This window comes from Physeter macrocephalus, chromosome 16 (genome assembly GCF_002837175.3).
Source record: "Physeter macrocephalus isolate SW-GA chromosome 16, ASM283717v5, whole genome shotgun sequence".
Lineage (NCBI taxonomy): Eukaryota > Metazoa > Chordata > Mammalia > Artiodactyla > Physeteridae > Physeter > Physeter macrocephalus.
The window spans coordinates 62,358,981-62,382,513 of NC_041229.1; the positions used below are offsets into that span (position 1 = coordinate 62,358,981).

At 39.7% G+C, this 23,533-nt stretch overlaps 1 protein-coding gene across 2 annotated transcripts in view; it reads left to right on the plus strand.

Moving 5' to 3' along the window:
- The window catches only part of SYT9 (synaptotagmin 9), a 196,336-nt gene that overhangs the window by 58,536 nt on the left and 114,267 nt on the right, over window positions 1-23,533 (plus strand). For both annotated transcript variants that reach the window (XM_055091631.1, XM_024118965.2), the window contains exons 2-3: window positions 532-883; window positions 8,572-9,118. In XM_055091631.1, coding sequence (XP_054947606.1) covers window positions 532-883; window positions 8,572-9,118 — 899 coding nt within the window. The remainder of the gene's footprint in view (window positions 1-531; window positions 884-8,571; window positions 9,119-23,533) is intronic.

Here is a 23,533-nt window from a genome sequence, read left to right on the forward strand (position 1 = left end):
TCCGGGGCCTGTGCCCCGCAACGGGAGAGGCCACAGCAGTGAGAGGCCCGCGTACCACAAAAAAAAAAAAAAAAAAAGAGAGTGGGGGGAAAGCACTCTAATTTCTCTTGTTTTAAAAAGACATTACTTAAACAATTCCCAAATTTATATTATACTGCTCTCTGAGATGACAGAGGAAGTTTTAAGGACAGTTGAAGCCGTCCTGCTCCCAGAATATCAATGATCTGTATTGCTGAGGGACAGGGTCTCAGTTGACTTGCAGGGCGTTCCTGGTCCCCTGAATACACGCTGTCTCTTGCTATTGCAGGCTGTTTGTTTCTCAACATACCTGCATGTTACATCCTCTGCGCTTGTATCTGAGTCCTCATTGTCCGTGCCTCAGAGTCGGGTGACCCAGCAGCATGCCCAGCCCGGCCTTCTGCCATCACTCCTGACGGATGCATGGATGAGAGGGTCTTTCTGCCCGCTCCGTGCAGTGGGTGGGCACGGGAGGAGCAATCCCACTGACCTTTGATCTTTGCTTCTTTGCAGATATCTCAGTGAGCCTGCTGACCCTTGTGGTTACTGCCTGTGGCCTCGCCCTCTTTGGCGTGTCTCTCTTCGTGTCTTGGAAACTCTGCTGGGTTCCGTGGCGAGAACGAGGCCTGTTCTCTGGTAGCAAAGACAACAATCAGGAGCCTCTTAACTACATGGACACAGAGACCAACGAGCAGGAGACCAGTGAGGGCTTCCTAGACCCTCCCACCCCTTGTCCAGACTCCTCCATGAAGATCAGCCACACCTCCCCTGACATTCCCCTCTCGACCCAGACAGGGGACCAGGAGAACTGTGCCCATGGCGTCCGTGTACAGCGCCAAGTCACAGAGCCAACCTCATCAGCTCGGTCAGTAATGCCCCCTTCCTTTCTGGACGCGAGGCGAGCACCACCCTGTTCCCTTCTCTTGGCAGTAGTAGCATTGACTAGCCGAGGAGCCTGTAACCTCCCACATGTCCATTAGGCATCAGAGACATGAATATGGGAAAGCTTGGTGCTTCCTGTATTCCTGTTAGGTTCCTGAGCACTGCTTAGTCTGTACTTAGTTCATGATAACAATAGTTAACATTGCTAAGACTTACCGTGTCAAGGACTATCTAAGAACTTCATGTGTATTATTTTATTATCGCTCACAACTTTGTGTGAGATGGATCTCATTATCATTTTCGTCTCACAGAAGAAGAAACTTAAGTCAAGGAGATTAAGAAACGAAGTCATGTATTGGTAAGCACCCAGGTCAGGGTTTGAACCCCGGTTCAAACAACACCAGAGCCCAAGTTTTTACCCACTCTTCCGTGCTGCTCTCATAGTGCTATGGAGTTGATTCTCCGTGCCTCTGACCTAGCCTAGTTGTCACACACAGGCTTTCTGTAGAGTCCACACAGTGGCTGGAGGTCTTTGTCCATCTCCAGGTTTTGCAAGGTCTCCAGAGTACCCAGGCCCAGTGTCACTCTCTTTCCATGGGCTGGATGCTCTGTGCTCTTGCGCAGTAGAGAAATAATATAATGCAGTGATTAAAAAGCAAGGGCTGGGCTTCCCTGGTGGCGCAGTGGTTGAGAGTCCGCCTGCCGATGCAGGGGACACGGGTTCGTGCCCCGGTCCGGGAGGATCCCACGTGCCGCGGAGCGGCTAGGCCCGTGAGCCATGGCCGCTGAGCCTGCGCGTCCGGAGCCTGTGCTCCGCAACGGGAGAGGCGACAGCAGTGAGAGGCCCGCGTACCGCAAAAAAAAAAAAAAAGAAAAAAGAAAAGCACGGTCTCTGGGGTCCAATTAACTAGCTTTACCAAGAAAAGCACGGTCTCTGGGGTCCAATGAACTAGCTTTACCTACAAGTGTGATATTGGACACGTTATTTAGCCTTCGTCTGTTTCTCTTTCGTCTTGTGAGAGGGGAATGGTGATAGGTGGTTTTGAGAATGAGATGATAACATGTGCATCACATGTGCTTTGCACAGGCCTGCATCTAGCACCTGCTCCACACCCTGAGCTGCCATTTTGCTTTCAGTGCTGCTATCATCATCATCATCATCATCAGACCTGCCTCTCCCAAGACTCAGATGCATACAGGTGGCTTTGAGGCTAAGCAGCCAATTCTGAATCACTGTATATAAAAATTCACTCTCAATAAGAGACTTCAGGAGAAAAAACCCAGAAAGCAGCTTTCTTTAAAATGAAAATATTTGCTTGAGTGATAGCTGGAGGAATAGTATGTGCTGTTATTTGGAAAGTACAAGCACAGTCTGGGGTTATTGTTTTTTTAAATCTTTTTTATTTGTTCTCTAGAAACAGAAATAAGATTTTACCCTTTTTTATGTTAATCAAGTTTATCCTAGAGGCTCTGCTCATGCACATTAAGTAGGATGGAATATGACAGTTTATAATTTAATTTTTTCAGAAAGCTATTTTAGCATCATTTGCAATTCTGAATTAGAGAGCTTTACCTAAAATATTCCTCTGTGAGGAAATGGATGGTTGTTTGCCATTTGATTTAGAAGAAATCCTCAGATTTTATCATTAGGATTTCTCTTCAGATTTAAGACTTAAATATAACTGGAGCTCTGTCTGATGCTGCCGTGGAGTTTGTGCAGTGGTGCAGACTCATGATAAAATCCTTTCAGTGCTTCAGTACGTAGGGCCTTCAGATGGGGTCTCCGTTGAAATTGTCTCCTGTCTGGTTTGACTCTGCATGTTAATTTTTCTGATCTGGGTTCCATCAATACAGAGTGATAGTACTGTGTTTTTATTAGATTATAGGTCTGAGGACTCTGCCATAATTCTAATGACTTGATAGCAGTCATATCACTAGAATTATTACAATGTTTATCCTAGAAAAATGTATAAGTAACCTGCATATCAAAAAATAGATTTCATTTAAAACTAAAAACTGTAGATTTCTTCACCACTGATTTGTAGAAATTGGGTAGAAGGAAAAAGAAAACTAAAAAGGGAGAGGGAAGGAATTATCCCTGTAAAATGCATTTGACATTTAGACTTATTCTAGTTTTGGAGTCATGCAATTAAATTTTCTCTTCTGATAGCCAAAACCAAGTTTGGTAATATTTGACTACCATAAGAAAACTAAACTCTTTCCAGCTGCATTTGACCTAATACTGATAATTTGCATCATTTCGCATTTCAAACATTCTTATCTAAATTACTGCTGACCTAGTTTTATGGGTTATGTCTAGAAATACATATCTTTGACTCATGGTCTTTCCATAATAAGAAGGGTGTGGTCTTCTAATTCTTTAGGGTTGTGTTATAAACACACATGCACACACAAAGCCTTTTTACTGACAAAGCGGGCAAAATGAATGAAATTTCCTTGATGCTCCAGAACATTTTTAACATTCTTTTTTAAGTAGCATTTTTCATACCATATTTGGGGAGAGGGAGGGTACGCTTTGCTGAGATGGCTCTAAACAGTCTGCTCTGCTAGTTATTATTTCTATTCCCTTCTTTCTCATGATGATCTTTACTTTCTCACTGCTGTCACTTTCTTTCTTACTGCTTCCCTCCTGCACCTGTTATCACTTGTCCCAGAGTTCCCTGGGCACCTGCTCAGCCCAGAGCATACAAAGCTTAGACTCCCAGTTAAGCCCTCCCCACTGTCATGGCGATTGGCACAGCTTCAGCCACGCCATTTGCATCGGAAGTCCCACTGTCATCTGGCCTCTTCAGCTTGGATATGTGTGGCTCCCACCACCGCCGTTTGGAACGTCCTAAAGATGAGCTTTGCTCCATCTTCTAAGAATGCTTCTGGTCAGGATGACTTTCTTTTGTTCTTCCAAGATCAAGCATGTTTGCATTCTGTTTCTGGTTAGCTCGGTTACTATTAGAACCCTCCAAAATTCCTGTTAATTCCTTTCAATTTGGATGAAATCCCTTTTGTATAATGACCTAATATCCTGGGAATGTGGATCTTTTTTTTTTTTTTTAGAACTTTTCAATACCAGAACATTTTAGAGGTCTCCAAATATATGAGAGGACTCCAAATATATGAAAATCCCTGGATCCTCAAAATAGAAGGAACCTTGAAAGGCCATCTAATCCATTTCCTGATTCATGTCCCAAAATGAAAGTTCAATCTGGTTGTTTTTTTTTTTAAGTCTTCTCAAATTTCCTTTAAAATACTTTAGCTTTATAAAAATTTCAATTTCCACACCACAAACTCCTTATCAGGTCTGTTACGACCTGTGTAATACTGCCACAGTCTGCTTCTGTCAGCTGTCGGCCTCACCTCCCAGTCAGGCCACCATGTGGCACAAACCCAGAGGACCCTGTTAACATGGACTCAGTTAAGACGCCTTATCCGAAAAAGCTCATCACATTCCATCTACACTAGCTTCTCTCTTGGTTCCTTCAGTATCCCTGACTTTTCCTGCCTTGGTACCTTCACACATGCTATTCCCTCATCCTGGAATGCTTTTCCTTTTCCTTTGCCATGCCAGGCTCCTATGCAGTCTTAATGTCCCTGCTAAAGTGTCACCTCCTCAGAAAGGTCTCCCTCACCACCCTATCTGAAGTATGTGTTCTTTCCTCCACTCCCTCCCACTCTTTATTTTCCCACAAGTTGCCTTACTTTCACTTCTTCACAGGATTAAAATCTATTTCTAACTCTAGGATTGTTTGTTTATTGCCTATATTCCCCTCTAGACTATGAGTTCTGTGAGTTCAAAGACCATATCTGCTCTGCTTCTCCCTATATATCTAACCCCTAGTGCAGCCTCTGGCACATAGTGGAATTTTTCATGAATGACTGACAGAGTACATTCGTCAGTATCAGGCCACTTTTCTCATGTTCTGCTGACAAAAATGGCAAAGCGCAAAAGTATGAACTGAGTAGAGCCTATAATGGTATGAAGCCAACGGAAGGTCACTTGTCCCAGGTCTCACATTCATCAGAGCCTTACATTTAGACTTTTGAGCTTGTCTCTGAATTAAGCAATCCTTAGAGTCACAGAAATACTCTGACAGAATTTAAAGAAGAAGACAATTTGAGTCTTCTAAATTTGAGTCCCATTACTGGCTGCAACTCCAGTAAGTGGCCCGCTAGGATTAAGTGCTGCAATTACTCTAGGAGTAGCACAGTTTTATTAAGCTATATATTTTTATGTGTTGAGAGCATTGGTTAGATGTAAACATTTAAAACATAATTTTTTGAATTACTCTTTTAGTTATTTCTTCAGATTTTAATCAACTGACAGCTTCAAAAATGGAAGTTGCCTAGACCTCTCTCAACTTCCATGAGACCCTGAAACCAGGTGTAAATATGTATTTTCTCTACTGAGATTTAATTATCAGAAACTATTATGTCCATGGCATTTATATGTTTACTCTAGGCACACGTATTAAACATTTGCTATGTGCAAAGTTCTATGTTATGTGCTAGTAGTAAAGAGGGAGAAAGGATATAGCCCTGGCCTTGAAAGGGGAAATATACAAAAGAGCACCAATTACACATATTAAAGCGCTCAGATTGTTCTTTAGAAGATTAATCTGGCAAGAGTGTATGAGATGCGTGGGATGGGGTGAAGCCTGGATATAGGGGTCCAGTTCAGACCTGTGATGATGAGGACCTGAACTCAATTAGAAGCAGTGGGAATGGAAAGAGGCATGAGATGTGAGCTACTTTAGAGAAAGTGTCGGTGGACATAGGCTCATTTTAGTAACGGGATAAAATATTTGACGATGACACCAAGGTTTCATGCCTTTTTAACTTGGGGGAGGGTGGGAGCAGGACATGCTTCAGTGTATCCAGCTGCACTTAACCCCACACCTCCACCTTCCAAGGCTTGATGCCTGCATCTCCATTATCTCACTCACTCTAAAGTTCTCCGAATCCCAGAACAAGAAAGCCTCAGATTCCCATTTCCTCCTGCTCTTGGAGTCAGATAACTGTGTCTGTCCATCTGCTACCCACCCTTCTTCTGTCTGTTTGTGGTTCAGAACAACCCAGCCCTCTCCTCTCCATCACAAGGGAAGATTCCAAGAAGGCCTGTTTCCAAATTTCCCTGCCTTGTAAAGAAACCTGTGATGGTTCTGAAGTCACAATTTCCTTCTCTCTTTCCTGTCTTTGGACCCCCCCCAAAGCCTTGTAAACACTGGTGCCCCAAACCAGGGAAGGGATAAGGCCAAGTTTCCCCTCTGAGATGGGATCCCTGAGATGAGGGAGGGTAGAAGAGTGTACACTTGTCCATGGTTGCAGGGGAAATCCAGCGATGGGAGGGATGCTGGAGATTCTGAGCTCTGGTTCTTAATAGAGCCTGGAATGGAAGATATGGGCATGTATGAGGTGAAAGCTGCTGGGACAGAAGAGCTGAAGGTCCCATCCTGCTGGAGAGCTGGGAGCCAAGAGGAAAACTTAATTTCCCTATTGAGGTCTAGAGCATCAGCTGGGAGGCTGAGAAGTATGAGGCCAGGTTAAATAGGTAGGCTTGGCTCAAGTACTATCTCATCCGTGACAATTTCCCTAGCCAGAGGCCTTCCTCTCTCCCTCTCCCTAACCTCTGGTCAGTTCTTATCCCCCTCTGCCCTGATTTATAGTCAGTGTATGACTGTCTCTTTACTCCTGGCAAGGCACTTCCTTGAAGGCAGTGAGGAGGCTTTGCCTCTCTGTCTCTTCCACCCTACCTAACCCCTTGCTTCGCACATTCAAATTTGTTGAGTTGCAGTAATGTCCTCTTTCTTAAGATCCAGTGGAGGTAGTTGGCTTCAAGACACCTAGTTGGTCTTGAAGGTGTACTTTTAGTATTTAAATTGCACCACTGACTAACTAGATAGCACCCAGAATGGCCCATCATAGGTGGGAACTGACTCCAGACTCAAGTAGGGCCCTTGTTTGAATCCAGCCTGGAGAGAAAAATCAACGGCAGAGGAAGCTGGAGCTGGTACCAGCCACGTATGGCCTCTGCATATGGCTGGATACTTGCTGCTCCCTGCCAGACCTTTCTGCCCAGAGATCCCAAAAGAGCAGGATTAAAGCTCTATTCTAGCACTACAGAGGTTCAACATCTAGGCAGGGGACAGACCTGGCTGTACTAGTACGGAGAACCAGCTGTAGGTGCCTAACATCATTCCCGACTTTCTTCCTCCCCCTGAAAAATCGAAAGATCCAGAGAAAACTTAAGATGGTGGGTTTCTCTGTAAGAAATTTAAATCCCACAAGAGAAGCATTCGCACCACACAGTTTTTGCACATGTGGGAATGTGTGTGTCTGGGTGTGGGCTGTGCTGGCTGTGACAGCTTCAAGTGACAGCCCTGTGCTTGTGCTCTTGTACCATGTGGGTGACTAGTAGTCAGGAGGGTATTTTAGGATGAAGAGGAATGTTAGGCATCACAGCATCTGTATGACAAGGGAGAATAATTTCAAACACGTTTCGGGGCCTATTAATCCCATTTTTATGTCTTTATTTCATAAAGTAGTCTTAAGAAAGGAAAAGAAGACAAACTCCGATCTTTACTCTGCCTCTTCTACTCTTTACCAGCCCCTCAGAGACAGCTTGACTGTTCCCTTTCACCTTCTGGTGGAGAGAGGCTATTTTAATTAAGGTTATTGAGAGGCTGCACAAAATACAATATAATGGCTCTGAGCTCTGAGCTAAAAACAAACAAAAATAACCTTAAAAACAACTTTGTATGTAATGACTACGTCTCTCAGTTTGTGAGGGACCCACACAAGGTAAGGCAAAGAGAATTTCAGGGAAACTTTTAACCCAAACCAATAAGTTTATAGGGTGAAAAGTAGATTCTGATAGCAAATATTTAATTTGCAAATATCAGTTTCCAACCTTCTCTAACTGAATCCCTATATACGTTTATAGTAGCTTACCTTTAATTTTTATACCCTCAGTGTTAGTTACAGAAACAAAACCCTTCCTCCTCATCACTAATCACCCATGTGCTTCAGCAGTAGCACAGCCACGGAGCTGTGGCACTTGCACCTGTCAGAGTCAACAGAGTCCCCTACAAGCAGACACATCCCGTGACATACATTTCCAGAAGAGCAAAAACTGTGTTCTCATAATGAAATGATTCGATTTGACCCAGTAAGAATATGCAGCCTTAGCAGGCTAAAAGCCAGTGACAGGAAGTTCTGTGTAATTTAGAGAAAGATCCATTTTTTTTTCAGATAACACGTAGCTAACTATTTCAGTTTCAGGATGATACTATATATCAAGGTGAATAATTTTATTTTTTAAACCAGTTTGTACAAATCTTTACCTCCCACCAGCTGAATAAGCTTCTTTAATGGCATATTAGACAGTTTAGAAAGTGCATTAAACCTTTAAAGCTCTGAGGTCACATGTTAGTAAGTTCATTTCCTGATGCCAGGCCTCAGTTTTGAGCTTCAAGCCTTGGGGAGCAGCTTACTTGCATTGATGAGCATTTTGATTATAGGCCAAAAAAAAAAAAAAAGCCCACAGATCTAAGCTTTTAACAGTGTGTTAATCAGTCTACCTACATCCCAGGCACAAGTTTCTGAAAGACCTGGACCTAATGAGGTTATAACTTTGTTCTCTCTTGCTCTTCACTCAAGGCATAATTCAATCCGAAGACAACTCAACCTGTCAAACCCGGACTTCAATATCCAACAGCTTCAAAAACAGGAACAGTTGACTGGAATTGGTCGAATTAAACCGGAGTTATATAAGCAGAGGTCATTGGATAATGAGGAAGGGAAAAGGAGTAACAGCAAAGCCTGTGGGAAGCTGAACTTCATTTTAAAATATGACTGTGACTTAGAGCAACTCATAGTGAAGATTCACAAAGCTGTCAATTTGCCCGCCAAGGACTTTTCTGGGACTTCAGATCCTTATGTCAAGATCTATTTGCTTCCCGATCGGAAAACAAAACACCAGACTAAAGTTCACAGAAAGACCCTGAACCCTGTGTTTGATGAAGTGTTTTTGTTTCCGGTTCCCTACAATGACCTTGTAGCCCGGAAGCTTCACTTCTCTGTCTATGACTTTGACAGGTTCTCTCGCCATGACTTAATCGGCCAAGTGGTGGTGGATCACTTCTTAGACTTGGCTGATTTCCCCAGGGAGTGCATCCTTTGGAAGGATATCGAATACGTCACCAATGTGAGTCTAACATTTCTTCATTTTGGTCGGGGGAAGGGCGCTTCTCCGTCAGCATGCAAACAGATTACGTATACCTTATTTTATTTGGGTGGGGCAGAGTATAAAATTTATCTCAATGTACTTAGAGCTATTGCTTCCAACCTCCTTGTACCTTTCCAGAAACAAGTCTTTCACAATATTCATTTTGCAGTTTCTGAGAATTACTCATGAAAGCAATATTAATAACATTCTCCCTTTTCTACTTTCTAATTCTAAGCAATTCCCTAATAGGCATTAGATATTATCCGTCCTCCTTACCTCATTTTCTTTAGAGCTTTCTTAGGTTGTTTGTGCTAAATGGATCCTGGCATCCTATTAACTGTTATCTGCAGCCGAGAGACCATTGCCTTACTCTCTGAGAGCATTAAGCCCTTGCCATGTTCTCAGGTCAGCTCAGCAGCATTTCCCATGATCAGATCTTCAGCTTTAATCCCAGAAGTGAGAATGATTGGGAAGAGTTGGCACCACATTTTTAAATACAGAATCAAAGTTACAAGGAGGTCAGTCTGTAAAGATCTACAGATATTGGCAAAACTAATCTATACAAGGTCAAATCCTATTTAGAGCTCAGGAGTGAGGGCAGAAATGCTATGTAGTGTTGCCATATATCCATGTTTACATTTAAACACGATATTGCAGCAGTGATATTTTTACTCCATTTGCATCCTTCTCACTATCTGCGGAGGTGTATTGATGCTCCTGAAATAGAAAGGAAAATTGGACTATCTTAGGGTACTCTGATATTTTAAGGCCACTTGTTTCTTTTCCCTGTCCAGATTCGCTCAGGCATCTTTGTTAGCTCATCTTCTGAGGGCGATATCGTTCTCTTTCTCTGTCTTGGCATCCAAGACAGCGAGCACCATAATCCTTACTCCGCTCAGATGATGATCTAACTTGAGTTTGGAGCCCATTTAGTGAAAGGCTCTCACTCTGCTCAGGAAGAAAACACACAAAATCTCTTCCTGGTGACCAAATACCCACACTGATACTCTCTCATCTCAGCCACTTTTGTGAACTGGGGACTCATATTCCAAGGGACACCTTCTCTTCACATCCTATGTGATACCAGTGCCAGCTTTGTCCTGCTACTCAAATAAGCAAAGTGGAACATGGAGTTTTGCTGGCCTTTATCATAATAATGAGGAAAGAAAAGAAGGAGCTGGAAAAGGTGCAGAGAAGATCAGATGATGAAACTAAGGTGATATGGGAGATTGGGGAAGGAACAGATCTCTTCAAACTTAAAAGGTTGTGATATCTGTAAACCCAAAAATGGATGCTATGGGTGGCAAGGATTGTATCCCAAATCCCAATTGCCAAAATCAGGAGGCAGCTTTAGAAGCTTTAAAGAAACAAAATGGGCAGGCTGCTGATATTAAGGGATGAATGGCTCAAGAATGAACTGTCTCACTGGAGTTCTTACCAAGTCCCCTGAGATACTGCTGGCCAACAGTGATGAGTCTTGGTAGAGAGAGGTTGGTCATATCATCTAGTGTGTGACATCATTTTATATTTTTTGACTAATGGATTCCGTAAAATAATAGCTGGAGTGGTTATTAGAAATCTCAACAGGGATCCTGCTGTGAGTTGCCTCCTAAAGACTTTGTGGAAAGAGTAACACTGAGTGCACAGTGGCTGATAAAAATCTGGATAAGGCTGATCCCTGGTGGGCAGGTCTCTTAGAGCTATTTCCCGTGGGGTGAGAATATAGAATGACAGCCTGCAGAGAGCTTTTGGCCCTGAGATCACTGCCATTGTAGCACTCTCCTGTGACTATGAGTTTTCCATCCAGTGACGGAGAATCCTGGATTTCCACAGAGTTGAGGAGAATGTGAAATTATTTATCAAGGAGGAAAAGCAATCAGGCTCAAACCCTCGAAATTCTCAGTTGTTTCCTCGGGCAAACAATAAATATTCTGAGCATTGATCTAAGCCTTTGGATGGCTAGCAGGAGAAACGAGGTCCTGGGAATGGAATTACATGTTGTTTCATAATCTGCCATTTAAAAAAAAATTCCATTTAAAAATTGCTATTTGGGGCTGTTTGTGCTTTTTTGCACGTGACTTTGTACAGAGGCTGAGAATGAAAGTCTGAGATTTACCAAGGTTTCACTTTTATAATACAGCATATATGTCACACAGTGTATATGCTATACACGTACAGACTAATGAGGGAAATTAAAAGAGTAGTCATGACCCACCCCTCAGCTGAAGAGCAGACTACCACCAAGTACTTTGCTGATGACCCCTGGGTTGTCCTCCCCTGTCACATTCTCTCAGCCCATTCCTGCCAAGAGGAAACCGCTATCCTGAATTTTATTTGTAAGACAATGTATTGTTCAGTTTTGTCTGCTTCTGCTTTTCATAGCTCTTCTTTGACTTTTTTTTTTCAGTCCACATTGATTTTGACATTTAGCAATAGAGATGAATGGAGCTCTGGTTCATGTATTTTCATTACTGTATAAAATTCCATTGTGTTATATACACAAATTAGCTCTCTTGTACTGATGATACTGGGTTGTGATTAGTTTTTTATGATTCTGAATAATACTGCAGAGAACATTTTTATGCACATCTCCTGGTTCACACAGGCATTAATTTCTCTAGGGTGTAGCCCTGATAGAGGAGAAGTACACGTGTTCAAATTTTCTAGGCAATGCCGAGTTCGTTTTTCCACTGTGGCTGTACAAGATGACCCTCCCACTGTGAGGTATGACAGTTACTAATGCTCCACAGTCTCACCAACTCTTGCAGTTGCCACATTGTTTAATATGTGTGCATGTGCATGCACGTAAAATGGAATATGATTTGTATATTCTTGGCCACCAAGGTTAACCATCTTTTGATATGTTCATTGGTCATTCACATTTCCTTTCTTGCTAAATGTTTGTTCAGCACTTTTTCATTGTTTTTTTTTTCTATAGTTTTCTTTTCCCTGTTGACTGATATATGTTCTTTATATAGTCTAGATGCAATCCTTTGTTGGTTGTGTGTATTGCAAACATAGTCTCTTCATTTATAGCTGTCTTTATACTCACTTGATGGTATTTTTGATCAATAGAGGTTCTTATGTTTAATGTAGTAAAATGTATCAATATTTTCTATTGTAACTTAGCACTTTTCTGTCTTGTTCAAGAAATCCTTTCTTGCCCTATGTCATAAAGATATTTTTCCTATATTTTCTATTAGAAGGTTAAAAGTTCCGCCTTTCCTAATTATAATTTTAGTCCACCCAGAATCCAATTACATTGTGAAATGTAATATAGGCATCCTGTATTAGCTTGGGCTGCCATAATCAAGTATATAGACTAGGTGGTTAAAACACCAGGAATTTATTTCTCACAGTTCTGGAGGCTGAGAAGTCCAAGATCAAGGTGCTAGCAGATTCAGTTCCTAGTAAGAGCCCTCTTCCTGGCTTGCAGATAGCTGCCTTCTTGACGTGTCCTCACATGGTGGAGAGACAGAGCTCTGGTCTCTCTTCTTCTTCTTCTTGTAAGGACAATAGTCTCATCATGGGGGCCTCACCCTCCTGATGTCATTTAAACCTAATTACCTCCCAGAGGACCCAAATACCATCACATTGGGGGGTTAGGGCTGCAACATATGAATTTTGGAGGGGCACAAACATTCAGTCCATAAGACACTCATATTTCTTTTTCTATGTGGATAACCAATTTTATGACATATTTTCCCAATAATCTGCAGTGTCTGCTCTGTCCTGTATAGGTCTCTATATATGAAGAGTCTGTTTCTGGATTCTCTTTTCCATCTATTTTTCTATTTGAGTATCTCTACCAATAGCACTTGTAAATTAGTATCATTCTATGATAAGCTTTAACATCTGGAAGAGAAAATCATCCAGCCTGCTTTTTCTTCAGTTCAGTCTTGGCTGACACTTGACTTTTCTCATAAATGTTAGAATCAGATTGTCAAATTAAAATTTCTTTCTGGTGTTTGGACTTCTATGAAGTCTATAGATAAATTCAGGGAAATTTTACATCTTCTGTGATATTGAGTCTTTCTATTCATGATCATAGTGCACGTCTCCATTTATTTAGTTCTCCTTTAAAGTCTTTCATTCAAGGCTTATAATTTTCTACATGAGGATGTCTTTCATATATTTTGTTAGTTTTATTGCTAGGTATGTTATTTTTTGTTATTTTAAATAGTATCTTTTCTAAAATTGCATTTTCTATTGTTGCTATATAGTTTTGCAGTTTAAATTTTATATATTTATCTTCTATTTGGCAATTTTTAAAAACTTGTTACTTAGGGCTTCCCTGGTGGCGCAGTGGTTGCGCGTCCGCCTGCCGATGCAGGGGAACCGGGTTCGCGCCCCGGTCTGGGAGGATCCCACATGCCGCGGAGCGGCTGGGCCCGTGAGCCATGGCCGCTGAGCCTGCGCATCCGGAGCCTGTGCTCCGCAACGGGAGAGGCCGCAGCAGAGGGAGGCCCGCATACCACAAAAAGAAAAAAAACTTGTTACTTATAATTTATAGATGCTTCTGGATTTTCTTTGTAGATAATCGGTCATGTGAGTTATGATAGTTTTGTTTGTTTTTTTCTAATCCGTATACCTTTTATTTTTAATTTAGTGCACAGACTAGGATTTCCCTTACAATGCTCGATAATAATGTGGTACTAGTCATCCTTGACTTATTCCTTTTAAATGGAATGTCTTTAACATTTCCATTGAGTATGATTTTGCTACAGATGTATCGTGGTTGTCTTATCATATTAAGAATGTATCCCTCTATTCCTAGTTGACTAAGCCTTTTTTTAAATTGAAGTATAGTTATTAACAATATTGTGTTAGTTTCAGGTGTACAGCATAGAGATTCAGTTATTTTTTCTGATTATATTCCATTATAGGTTATTACAAGATATTGAATATAATTCCCTGTGCTATACAGTAAATCCTTGTTGCTTATTTGTTTTATGTATAATATTTGTATCTGTTAATTCCATACTCCTAATTTGCCCCCTCTTTGGTAACCATAAGTTTGTTCTCTATGTCAGTGAGTCTGTTTCCATTTTGTATATAGATTCAGTTGTATTATTTTTTAGATTCCACATATGAGTAATACCATATAGTATTTATCTTTCCCTGATGACTTCACTAAGTATAATATTTTCTAGGTCCATCCATGTTGCTCCAAATGGAAATATTTCATTATTTTTTAAGGCTGAGTAATAGTCCATTGTATGTTTACCACATCTTCTTAAGCTAGTCATCTGTTGATGGACACTTGGGTTGTTTCCATCTCTAAGCTATTGTAAATAGTGCTGCTGTGAACATAGGGTGCATGTATCTTTTCGAATTATGGTTTTCATTTTTTCTGGGTATATGCCCAGGAGTGGGATTGCTGGATCATATAGTAGCTCTATTTTTAGTTTTTTAAGGAACCTCCATACTGTCTTCTATAGTGGCAGCACCAATTTACATTCCTACCAACAGTGTACAAGGGTTCCCTTTAACTCAGCCTTTTCATCACAGACATTCACTTTATCAAATGCTATGCTTGTGAGTTTTTGGGGTTTTTTTTTTTTCATTTTAACCTACTATTTTGGTCAATTAGGTTGATCGTTTTTCTAATTTTGAGTCAATCTTATATTCTTAGTATGATCCAGACTTGCCTTGATATATTGCCTGTTTTATACATTGCTGAGTTCGGTTTGCTATTTTGTTTAGCATTTTATGCATCTGTGCTCATGAGTGATACGTGTAATTTACTTTCTTGTATGGCCCTTATCTGGCTTGGAATCAAGGTAATTCTTGATTTATAAAACTATCTGGGAGAATTATTTTGGATACCTCTCATTTGTTCCTGCTCAGGGCCCCTGGAGGCTTTGGGGGGTTTTGTTTATTTTTCTTCAAACTGAAAAGGGCTCCCTTAGACTCTGGCTTCTGATTAGTTCAGAAAATAAGGAATGGGGGAGAGGGAGGTTGGGATATTTATTCCCCTAGATGCCTTCATTGGAGTATCCATAGGCTGGCAGTAACCTTCAACTGAAAGCCATAGTCCTGAATATGTCTTTATTTTGCTGTTGTTCTTAGATCGTTTTTCTGGGTATAAAAATTGGGGTGTGGGGCGTAAAACTCTCAGCTACTCTGATTGTAAAACTATCATTCCATAGTTTCCTGACCTTCAATTGCTTCAGAGAAATCAACATTTAGTCTAATATTTATTCTTTTGTATGTAATGTTTCTTTTCTTTCTTACTGCTTTCAAGATTTTGCTTTCCTGTTTAGTGTTTTGTAGTTTAACTATAACATTGCTAAATGGGCCTTTATTTTTATTTACCCTGACTGAGATTCATTGGGTTTCCTGAATCTGAGATTGTGTCCTTTTATCAGTTCTGGAAAAGTCTCAGTCATTTACTTCTTTCCATTTGTAGAAGTGTTATTTGCTGCATTTTCACATTTGCCTAATATATATTTGATAGCCTCTCTTTTTTTTTTAACATACTTTCAATTCTCTTTTTTATCTCTTTTACCATTTCATACATAGGATTTTTATATTCTGCTGCTTATAATGCCAGTAGCTGTAATCTTTGCATCTCTGATTCTTTTGTTTGAAATTTCCATCAACTCTTACTCATCATGCATTGTTGTCTCTTGGATTTAGTTATTTGTGATTGTGAGCTCATCTAGCTTAGAACTATCAGTAGACATTTTCAAGCTTTGAGTTTAAAGTGTATTCCTTCAGAGATGATTTGTGGTTGCTTCTACCAGGTGCCTAGGCAAACTGCCAACACGGAATAACTTTAAATTTTGAGCTTGAGGGTTTTTGGACAATGAAGTAGGCTGGATATAAACTCCAACTGTGTAAGTACAGGCTTTTATTAATGGTTAGAACCTGGAAGGGGTTATTTTTTCTTGCTTTACCTAGATTAAGTCCAAGACAGGATGTATTTCCAATGTCTACTTATTTAGGCAGAAGTTCTGTTTTGTTTATCCTTTAGGGATGTGACCCTCAGTCTTTAGGACTCCAACCTTTATACGGGATTCTCCCACAGTCCTCTAAAATTCAGGCACTAAGCCACCAGAGATTCACATTTACCTCCATTCAAACTCCAGCTCCACAACTTACTTACCTCTATAGATTCATGCTTTCTCATTGTTTCTGGCACTGAAAAATTCCGTTTTGGTTCTATCAGCCCTGCTATGCATTAAAAAGGATTTTGTAATCTAGTATTTTCACTTGGAACATCCACCCTGTGAACATCCACCCTATGTTTGAAATACTGTGTTCTGTATTGCTCAAAGCCTGTTCAAAAGAGCAGTTTTTACTTGTACTAACTAAATAATAATCTATGTATGTATGTATCTATTATTTATTAACATAACTAATAATATATGTTAAATGCCTTGCAATCGAATACCAGAAAGAGCCTGAAGAGGTCCTGTAATCTAAAATCCTCATTTAGCACATAAACCTGAAGTGGAGGGCCATTAAGAGAGTCAGCCAGGGTCACACAGCTGAATCATGGCCAAACAGGACTTAGGAGTGTTTTTCAACAAGCCATTTCAGTCTGTTCATGAAAAGGTGTCTCAAAATTATCATATATGCTGGTTTACTTTTCTTTCCCCTTTTTTTCCTTGTTAACTTGTACTAAGCTTTTAGATCCCAGCTTAAATGCCCCTTCCTTGGACGACTCTTATATGAGCCCTGGACTAGAATAGGTTTTTCTCATATATGCGTCCATGATATTCTGTAATTCTATTACTATTCATCATGTCTTTTTTTCCCATATATGTAAGACTTTAAAATGCAAGTTTATTTTTTCTTGTTATTATATGAATGATGTATATGTTTTATTTATTTAAAAAATGTTTAGTTGAAGTATGATTGACAAATAACATTACATTAGTTTCAGGTGTACAACATAATGATTTATATTTGTATATATTGTGAAATGATCAGCATAATAAGTCTAGTTAACATCTGTCACCATACATAGTTACAAATTTTTTTCTTGTGTCTTTATACTTTCTAATATGTATTTGTTCAATTTTCTTTCTTCCCTCTTAGACAGTTCTGTGAGTGCAGAGACCTTACCAGCTTGTTCATTACTCTGAGCTTAGCCTCTAGAATTGTGTGGAAGTGATAATAATTAATAAGTACTTACTTGCTAAATAGAATTAAGTTCCTCATGAGGGTCTAATTTGGTGAGGCTCCAGGGACTGGTTTGGTTGGGGGGGTGTTATGCGGAGCTGAATCTATTGACTAATTTTTAAATTTTGTTCATTATTTCTCTAAGGAGATTATGAGTTTTATAAATGTTAGCAGTCAAATAAAAATTAATCCTCACACCTTCCTATGAAGGAACAAAAAGGCAATTATTGAGTGTAAAACCCATAGTTTAAGTAAACCTCTCAACTATTGAAGCCAGATCAATTAATAATAATATGTAATGCATTTCTGTGGGATGTATATCAGTCGACAAGAGAGGAGATAGTATCTGGGGGAAGGTCACAGTTGTGAGGGCATGAGTTTAGTGGTCTGGGTGAATGTTGGCTGTTGTGCCTATGCTCTTGGCAGTTTTAGTACACTCCACTCATCACTGGCTCCCTGGCAAATAGGCACTGAGCACTTCAGGAATTTCTCTCCATGGCCCACTTAGAAACTGGTTCTGAGACTTTCTCTAGGACCTATGATCATCTCAGCTAGACACTGCTTTGGAGGAGATGCCAGAGTTCTCACATGGTAACAGTAGAAGTCACAAGGTTCCCTCTATGCCAGTATTGATCCCAGTTCATAAAAGGGAAGGGTACAATTTGCAGCAGCATAGACTTTCTTTTAATGTTATGAATTTTAAAACCTTGCATTTCCATGAAAATTAGACTTTGTGAGTGGTTGCAAAGTCCAATATTTTACAGTGGTTGATTTAGGAATTTCCCTGTTCTGTCTTCCAGGGCCCTGGGGCCATTTCTAGACCTGATAAAGGTGGATACCTGGAACCACTCAGGGGAAGATAAAAGTATTCAGGGAAGCCCAGGATGCTTGCTTTTCCCAGTTGAATGAATATGGCACAGGCGGTCTCCTGACTGAAGTTTATTCATTTAATCCTGTTACGTTCCATTATACCTTGAGTCCTGAGTTGTTATCATACGATTTTATGGCTTTGTCACATTCAGTGGTGTTCTGGTAGATGTGTTAACAACTGGCTGGGGGTGGGGGATAGGAGGGGAACCTGATTTGTAGCATTTGCTTGTTTCCATGGTGTAAATACTCGCAGAAGGGCTGATTTCAACCTACCGATATAATATCACTGAAGGTGGAGTTGGCCAAAGGTTCTCACATTGGCTCTGGCAAGCAAGTGCCAGCTGATAGGAGCCTGCTCCAGTAACACTGCATGTAGTGCTGAAAACACTAAGGCTGACTGGTCCTAAGGAACCAACAATTTGAAAAACCCCATGGAAAGCCCTGGTTTCCAGCTGACAACAGAGAAGCCAAGTTCCTTCTATAATGTGGATGTGGGTGGAGTTCAGCCATCACTGGGGTCTAATGAGCTGTCTTCATGAGAACCCACTGAATCCCACCCTACTGTTTTTCCCATTCATGATCCCTCAGACATGTTATCCCCTGGATGTTTAGATTATTCAGAGGGAGTGAAAAGGGGCAGAACTGCAGAACAGAACATCTGAAGGAAGGGATCAATAAAACTACAGGTCTCTGAAAAATTTACTTTGATAGCTTTTATTGTAGCGTAAGTGCCGGGACAATGCATTTGCTTTTTTACTTATTTATTTTGGGCTGCACTGGGTCTTCGTTGCTGCACTTGGGCTTTCTCTAGTTGTGGCACGCGGGGGCTACTCTTAGTTGTGGTGCGCGGGCTTCTTATTGCGGTGGCTTCTCTTGTTACGGAGCACGGGCTCTACGTGCGTGGAATTCAGTAGTTGTGGCATGCAGGCTCAGTAGTTGTGGCCTGTGGTCTCTAGAGCACAGTCTTAGTAGTTGTGGCACACGGGCTTAGTTGCTCCACGGAATGTGGGATCTTCCTGGACCAGGACTCGAGCCCGGGTCCCCTGCATTGGTAGGTGGATTCTTAACCCCTATGCCACCAGGGAAGTCCCGCATTTGCTTTTTAAAGTGAAATGTATGACATATACAAGAGTATATGTAATGCATGTGTGTTACAGAACCAAACTTGGGTCCACTCGCCCCATTGCAATAAAGCCAATCTACTGACACCAGTCTGTGGTGAAGGAAAATACAACGTTTATTGCAAGGCACCCAGTGTGAGGCCAAGCAAGGAGAACTGGCAGCTCATGCTTAAAAAGCCAGAACTCCCCAATGGCTTTTAGGGAAGTGTATTTAAAGGCAACATTAGGGGTGAGGGTTTCAGGGTGCCTGATCAGCTTGTGGGCATTCTTCTGATTGGTTGGTGGTGGGGTAACAGGGTGGTATTTTGGGAGTTAACATCATCAACCTTCTGGTTCCAACCTGTCTGCAATCTCCATGCTTGTGGTCAGCATGCAGATAACTTCTTCTACCTGGTAGGGGTTTTATTATCTGCAAAACAACTCAAGGATATGGTAAAATATTGTCTATAGCCCTTAAAGAGGAACTAAAGGTCCTTAACTTTGTTTTATGGCTAAACTATGATTATTCTGTCTTGTTTGACTGTTTTTCTTTGTTTCTGTATTTTCTTACTTCTCTGATTAAATTTGCTATTTGGATTCGGGGAAGGCCTAGGAGGCTAAAGCTTTTGTACAAACAAGAGGAGGCGGACATGGGGTGGGGGGAGGTCTGTCCCTGGGGAGGCCCCACAGGGTCCTGCTTGGTTCATATGTATGATTGAAAAACAATAACAAAACGTGTATCTGTCAGTCCAGAGCTTAGCTGAAGAAAGATAACATTATCAGTCTCTTTGAAGCTCCCTGTGTACCCCTCCTCTGTCCCCAAACTCTGCTGCCCAGGTAATCGATATATTGAATTTCATATTTATAATTCTGTTGTTTTTAAGTCATTTTACCACATAAGAATACTTTGTTCAATTTTTCCTATTTTTGAAGTTTATGTGAAAAAATTATATTTTATGTCTTCTTTTGCAAACTATTACATTCAATATTATGTGTATTGAATCACTTACTTTCACCTACATACTGTAGTTCTCTTTTTTTTTGGCAGGATGTTTTAGCATTTCATTGCATAGTGTACGATAATTTATCTGGTCTGTAGTCAGTGGTTATTTGAATTAATTTTTTTTCTAGTTTAGAAAATACGGCTATATGTGTATGTTCTGTACATTTCTCCTGGTAAATATGTGCAAGAATTTCTCTAAGGTATGTATCTGGGAGTGGAGTTGCTAGATCAAAAAAACGATATTTCTTTTTTAATGCAGTTTTTAAAGGTTACACTCCATTTACAGTTATTAAGAAACATTGGCCATATTCCCCACGCTGCACAATATATCCCAGCAGCAGTACATGAGCCCATCTTAGTCTCCATTCTCTTCAACACTTGGTATTGCTACATACTCTAATATGGTGACCACAGATTCTTTTGAGTTTTGTACATTGACAGTTACACCATGCATGAATAAGTAGTTTTGTTTTTCTCTATTTTCCTTTTTGATTCTTTTGGCTTCTCCCCACATCCTGCTTTTTGCTGGCTTTATTACATTTATCAGGACTTCTAATACAAAGGCCACTATAATAATTCTTGGCTTGTTCTGATCTTAAAAGGAATGCTTTGAATTTTCACCACTAAGTAGGACATTGCCTATAGACTTTGAAAACCTGAATGGATATTGAATTTTATCATATGATTTTTCTGAGTTTATTGAAATGATCATATGTTTTGCTTCTTTTATCTTTTAATGTGATGAATTACATTGCTTTATTTTCTGATTTTGGTGAGAACTTGTATTCCTGGGATAAATCCTACTTGTTCATGATGTAGTTTTTTCATCTACATGAATATACATGAATGTGTGTGTGTGTATTCACCTGTTTGGTTTATTAATATTTTGTTAAAGATTTTGCAACTAAATTCATAAGTGAGATCAGCCTCTGATTTTATTTTATTGTTCTCTCGTCATCTGGTTTCATCATCAGAATGAGTGATGGTGCATTCTCTCTATTCCTAGTCTCTTGAAATAATATTTTCCTTCAATGTTTAGTAGAATTGACCCACACAACTTTCTGGGTCAGGTGTTTACTTTGGGGGAAAATGATTCCATTCCTTTGATGGCTATAGCAGGATACAAGTTTTCTTTCTTTATGCATTGATTTTGGTGATACAGATTATTTTAGAAATTTGCTTATTTCATCTGTGGCTTAAATATATGGACTTGAAATTCTTCATAATCTTTTCTAATCTTTTTACTTTCTGCCTCATCTGTAGTTATGTCCTTTTCTCATTTCTAATACTAATGCATGATCTTTTCCTATTTGTTCCTGTTCTCTTTTTCTTTGATCAGTGCCATTGGAGGTTTGTCAATTTTATTAGTCTTTCCAAAGAACCACTTTTAGTTTTGTTGAGTCTATTTAAATTTTGTTTTTTACTTCTTTTTTTTTGACTGATTTTTTTCTCTTTTAATTTTTTTGGTTTATTCAGTTATTTCTAATTTCTTATATCTTTAGGTTAGTAATTTTAAGTCTCTTTAAACTTTTTTTAAACCACCTTATTGAGTTATGATTGACATGTAAGAAGCTGTACATATTTAATGTATATAACTTGATAAGTTTGGGGATAAGTATACCCTCATGAAACTATCACCACCATCAAAGCCATTGACATATCTATTACCTCCAAAGTTTCCTCCTGCCCCCTTTTTTATTATTATTACTATTAATATTACTCTTATCATTATTTTGGTGTGGTAAGAACATTGACATAAGATCTACCCTCTTGGCAAGTTTTAAGCCTATAAAATAGTGTTATTAGCTGTAGGCACAATGCTGTATAGTAGATCTCCAGAAATTATTAATCTTGCATAACTGAAGCTTTAAATATGCACGTGAGGCTATAACTTGCCCTTGAAGTACTGCTTTAGCTGTATGTCAGCAAATTTTGATGTTTATTACTTTCATATCATTCTGATCTAAGTGTTTTGTAATATCACATACAATCTTTTTCTTTGATCTATATGTTACTGAAAAGTGTATCTTAAAATTTTCACGTTATATAGTTTATAAAAAATGTTAGTGCTCTAACTTAATTGGAATGTGATCAGATAATATAGACTATATTTTACAGATTATTTGATATATGTTGAGATTTGCATTATGTTATCTTCCACTTCAGTTTTTATAAATGTGCTGTATGTGCTTGAAAAGATCATGCATTACTTACAACTATATCTTGATTGACTTTTTTTTGTCAGTCTAATGTATCAGTTAAGGAGTGTTCTCATTTCATTCTTTTACATGTAGCTCTCCAGTTTTCCCAGCACCACTTACTGAAGAGACTGTTTTTTCGCCGTTGTATATTTTTGCCTCTTTGTCATAGATTAGGTGACCATAGGTGCATGGGTTTATCTCTGGACTTTCTATCCTGTTCCATTGATCTATATTTCCAGTTGTGTGCAGTACCATACTGTTTTGATTACTGTAGCTTTGTAGTACAGTCTGAAGTCCTCTAGCTCCGTTTTTTCCCACTATTATTATGTTTATTGTTATTGAAATTTTCATGTAATTTGTCTTTATTTATTTGTTTATTTTTTTAACATCTTTATTGGAGTATAATTGCTTTACAATGGTGTGTTAGTTTCTGCTGTATAACAAAGTGAATCAGCTATACATATACATATATCCCCATATCTCCTACCTCTTGCGTCTCCCTCCCACCCTCCCTACCCCACCTCTCTAGGTGGACACAAAGCACCGAGCTGATCTCCCTGTGTCAGTGGCTGTTTTCCACTAGCTATCTATTTTACATTTGGTAGTGTATATATGTCCATGCCACTCTCTCACTTCGTCACAGCTTACCCTTCCCCCTCCCCGTGTCCTCAAGTCCATTCTCTACGTCTGCGTCTTTCTTCCTGTCCTGCCCCTAGGTTTTTCAGAACCTTTGTTTTTTTTTTTTAGATTCCATATGTATGCATTAGCATACAGTATTTGTTTTTCTCTTTCTGACTTGCTTCACTCTGTATGACAGTCTCCTGGTCCATCCACCTCACTACAAATAACTCAGTTTTGTTTGTTTTTATGGCTGAGTAATATTCCATTGTATATATGTGCCACATCTTCTTTATCCATTCATCTGTCGATGGACACGTAGGTTGGTTCCATGTCCTGGCTATTGTAAATAGTCCAGCTCCGTTTTTCTTTCTCAAAATTGCTTTGGCTATTCAGGGTCTTTTGTGTTTACATACAGATTGTAAAATTTTTGTTCTAATTCTGTGAAAAATGCCATTGGTAATTTGAT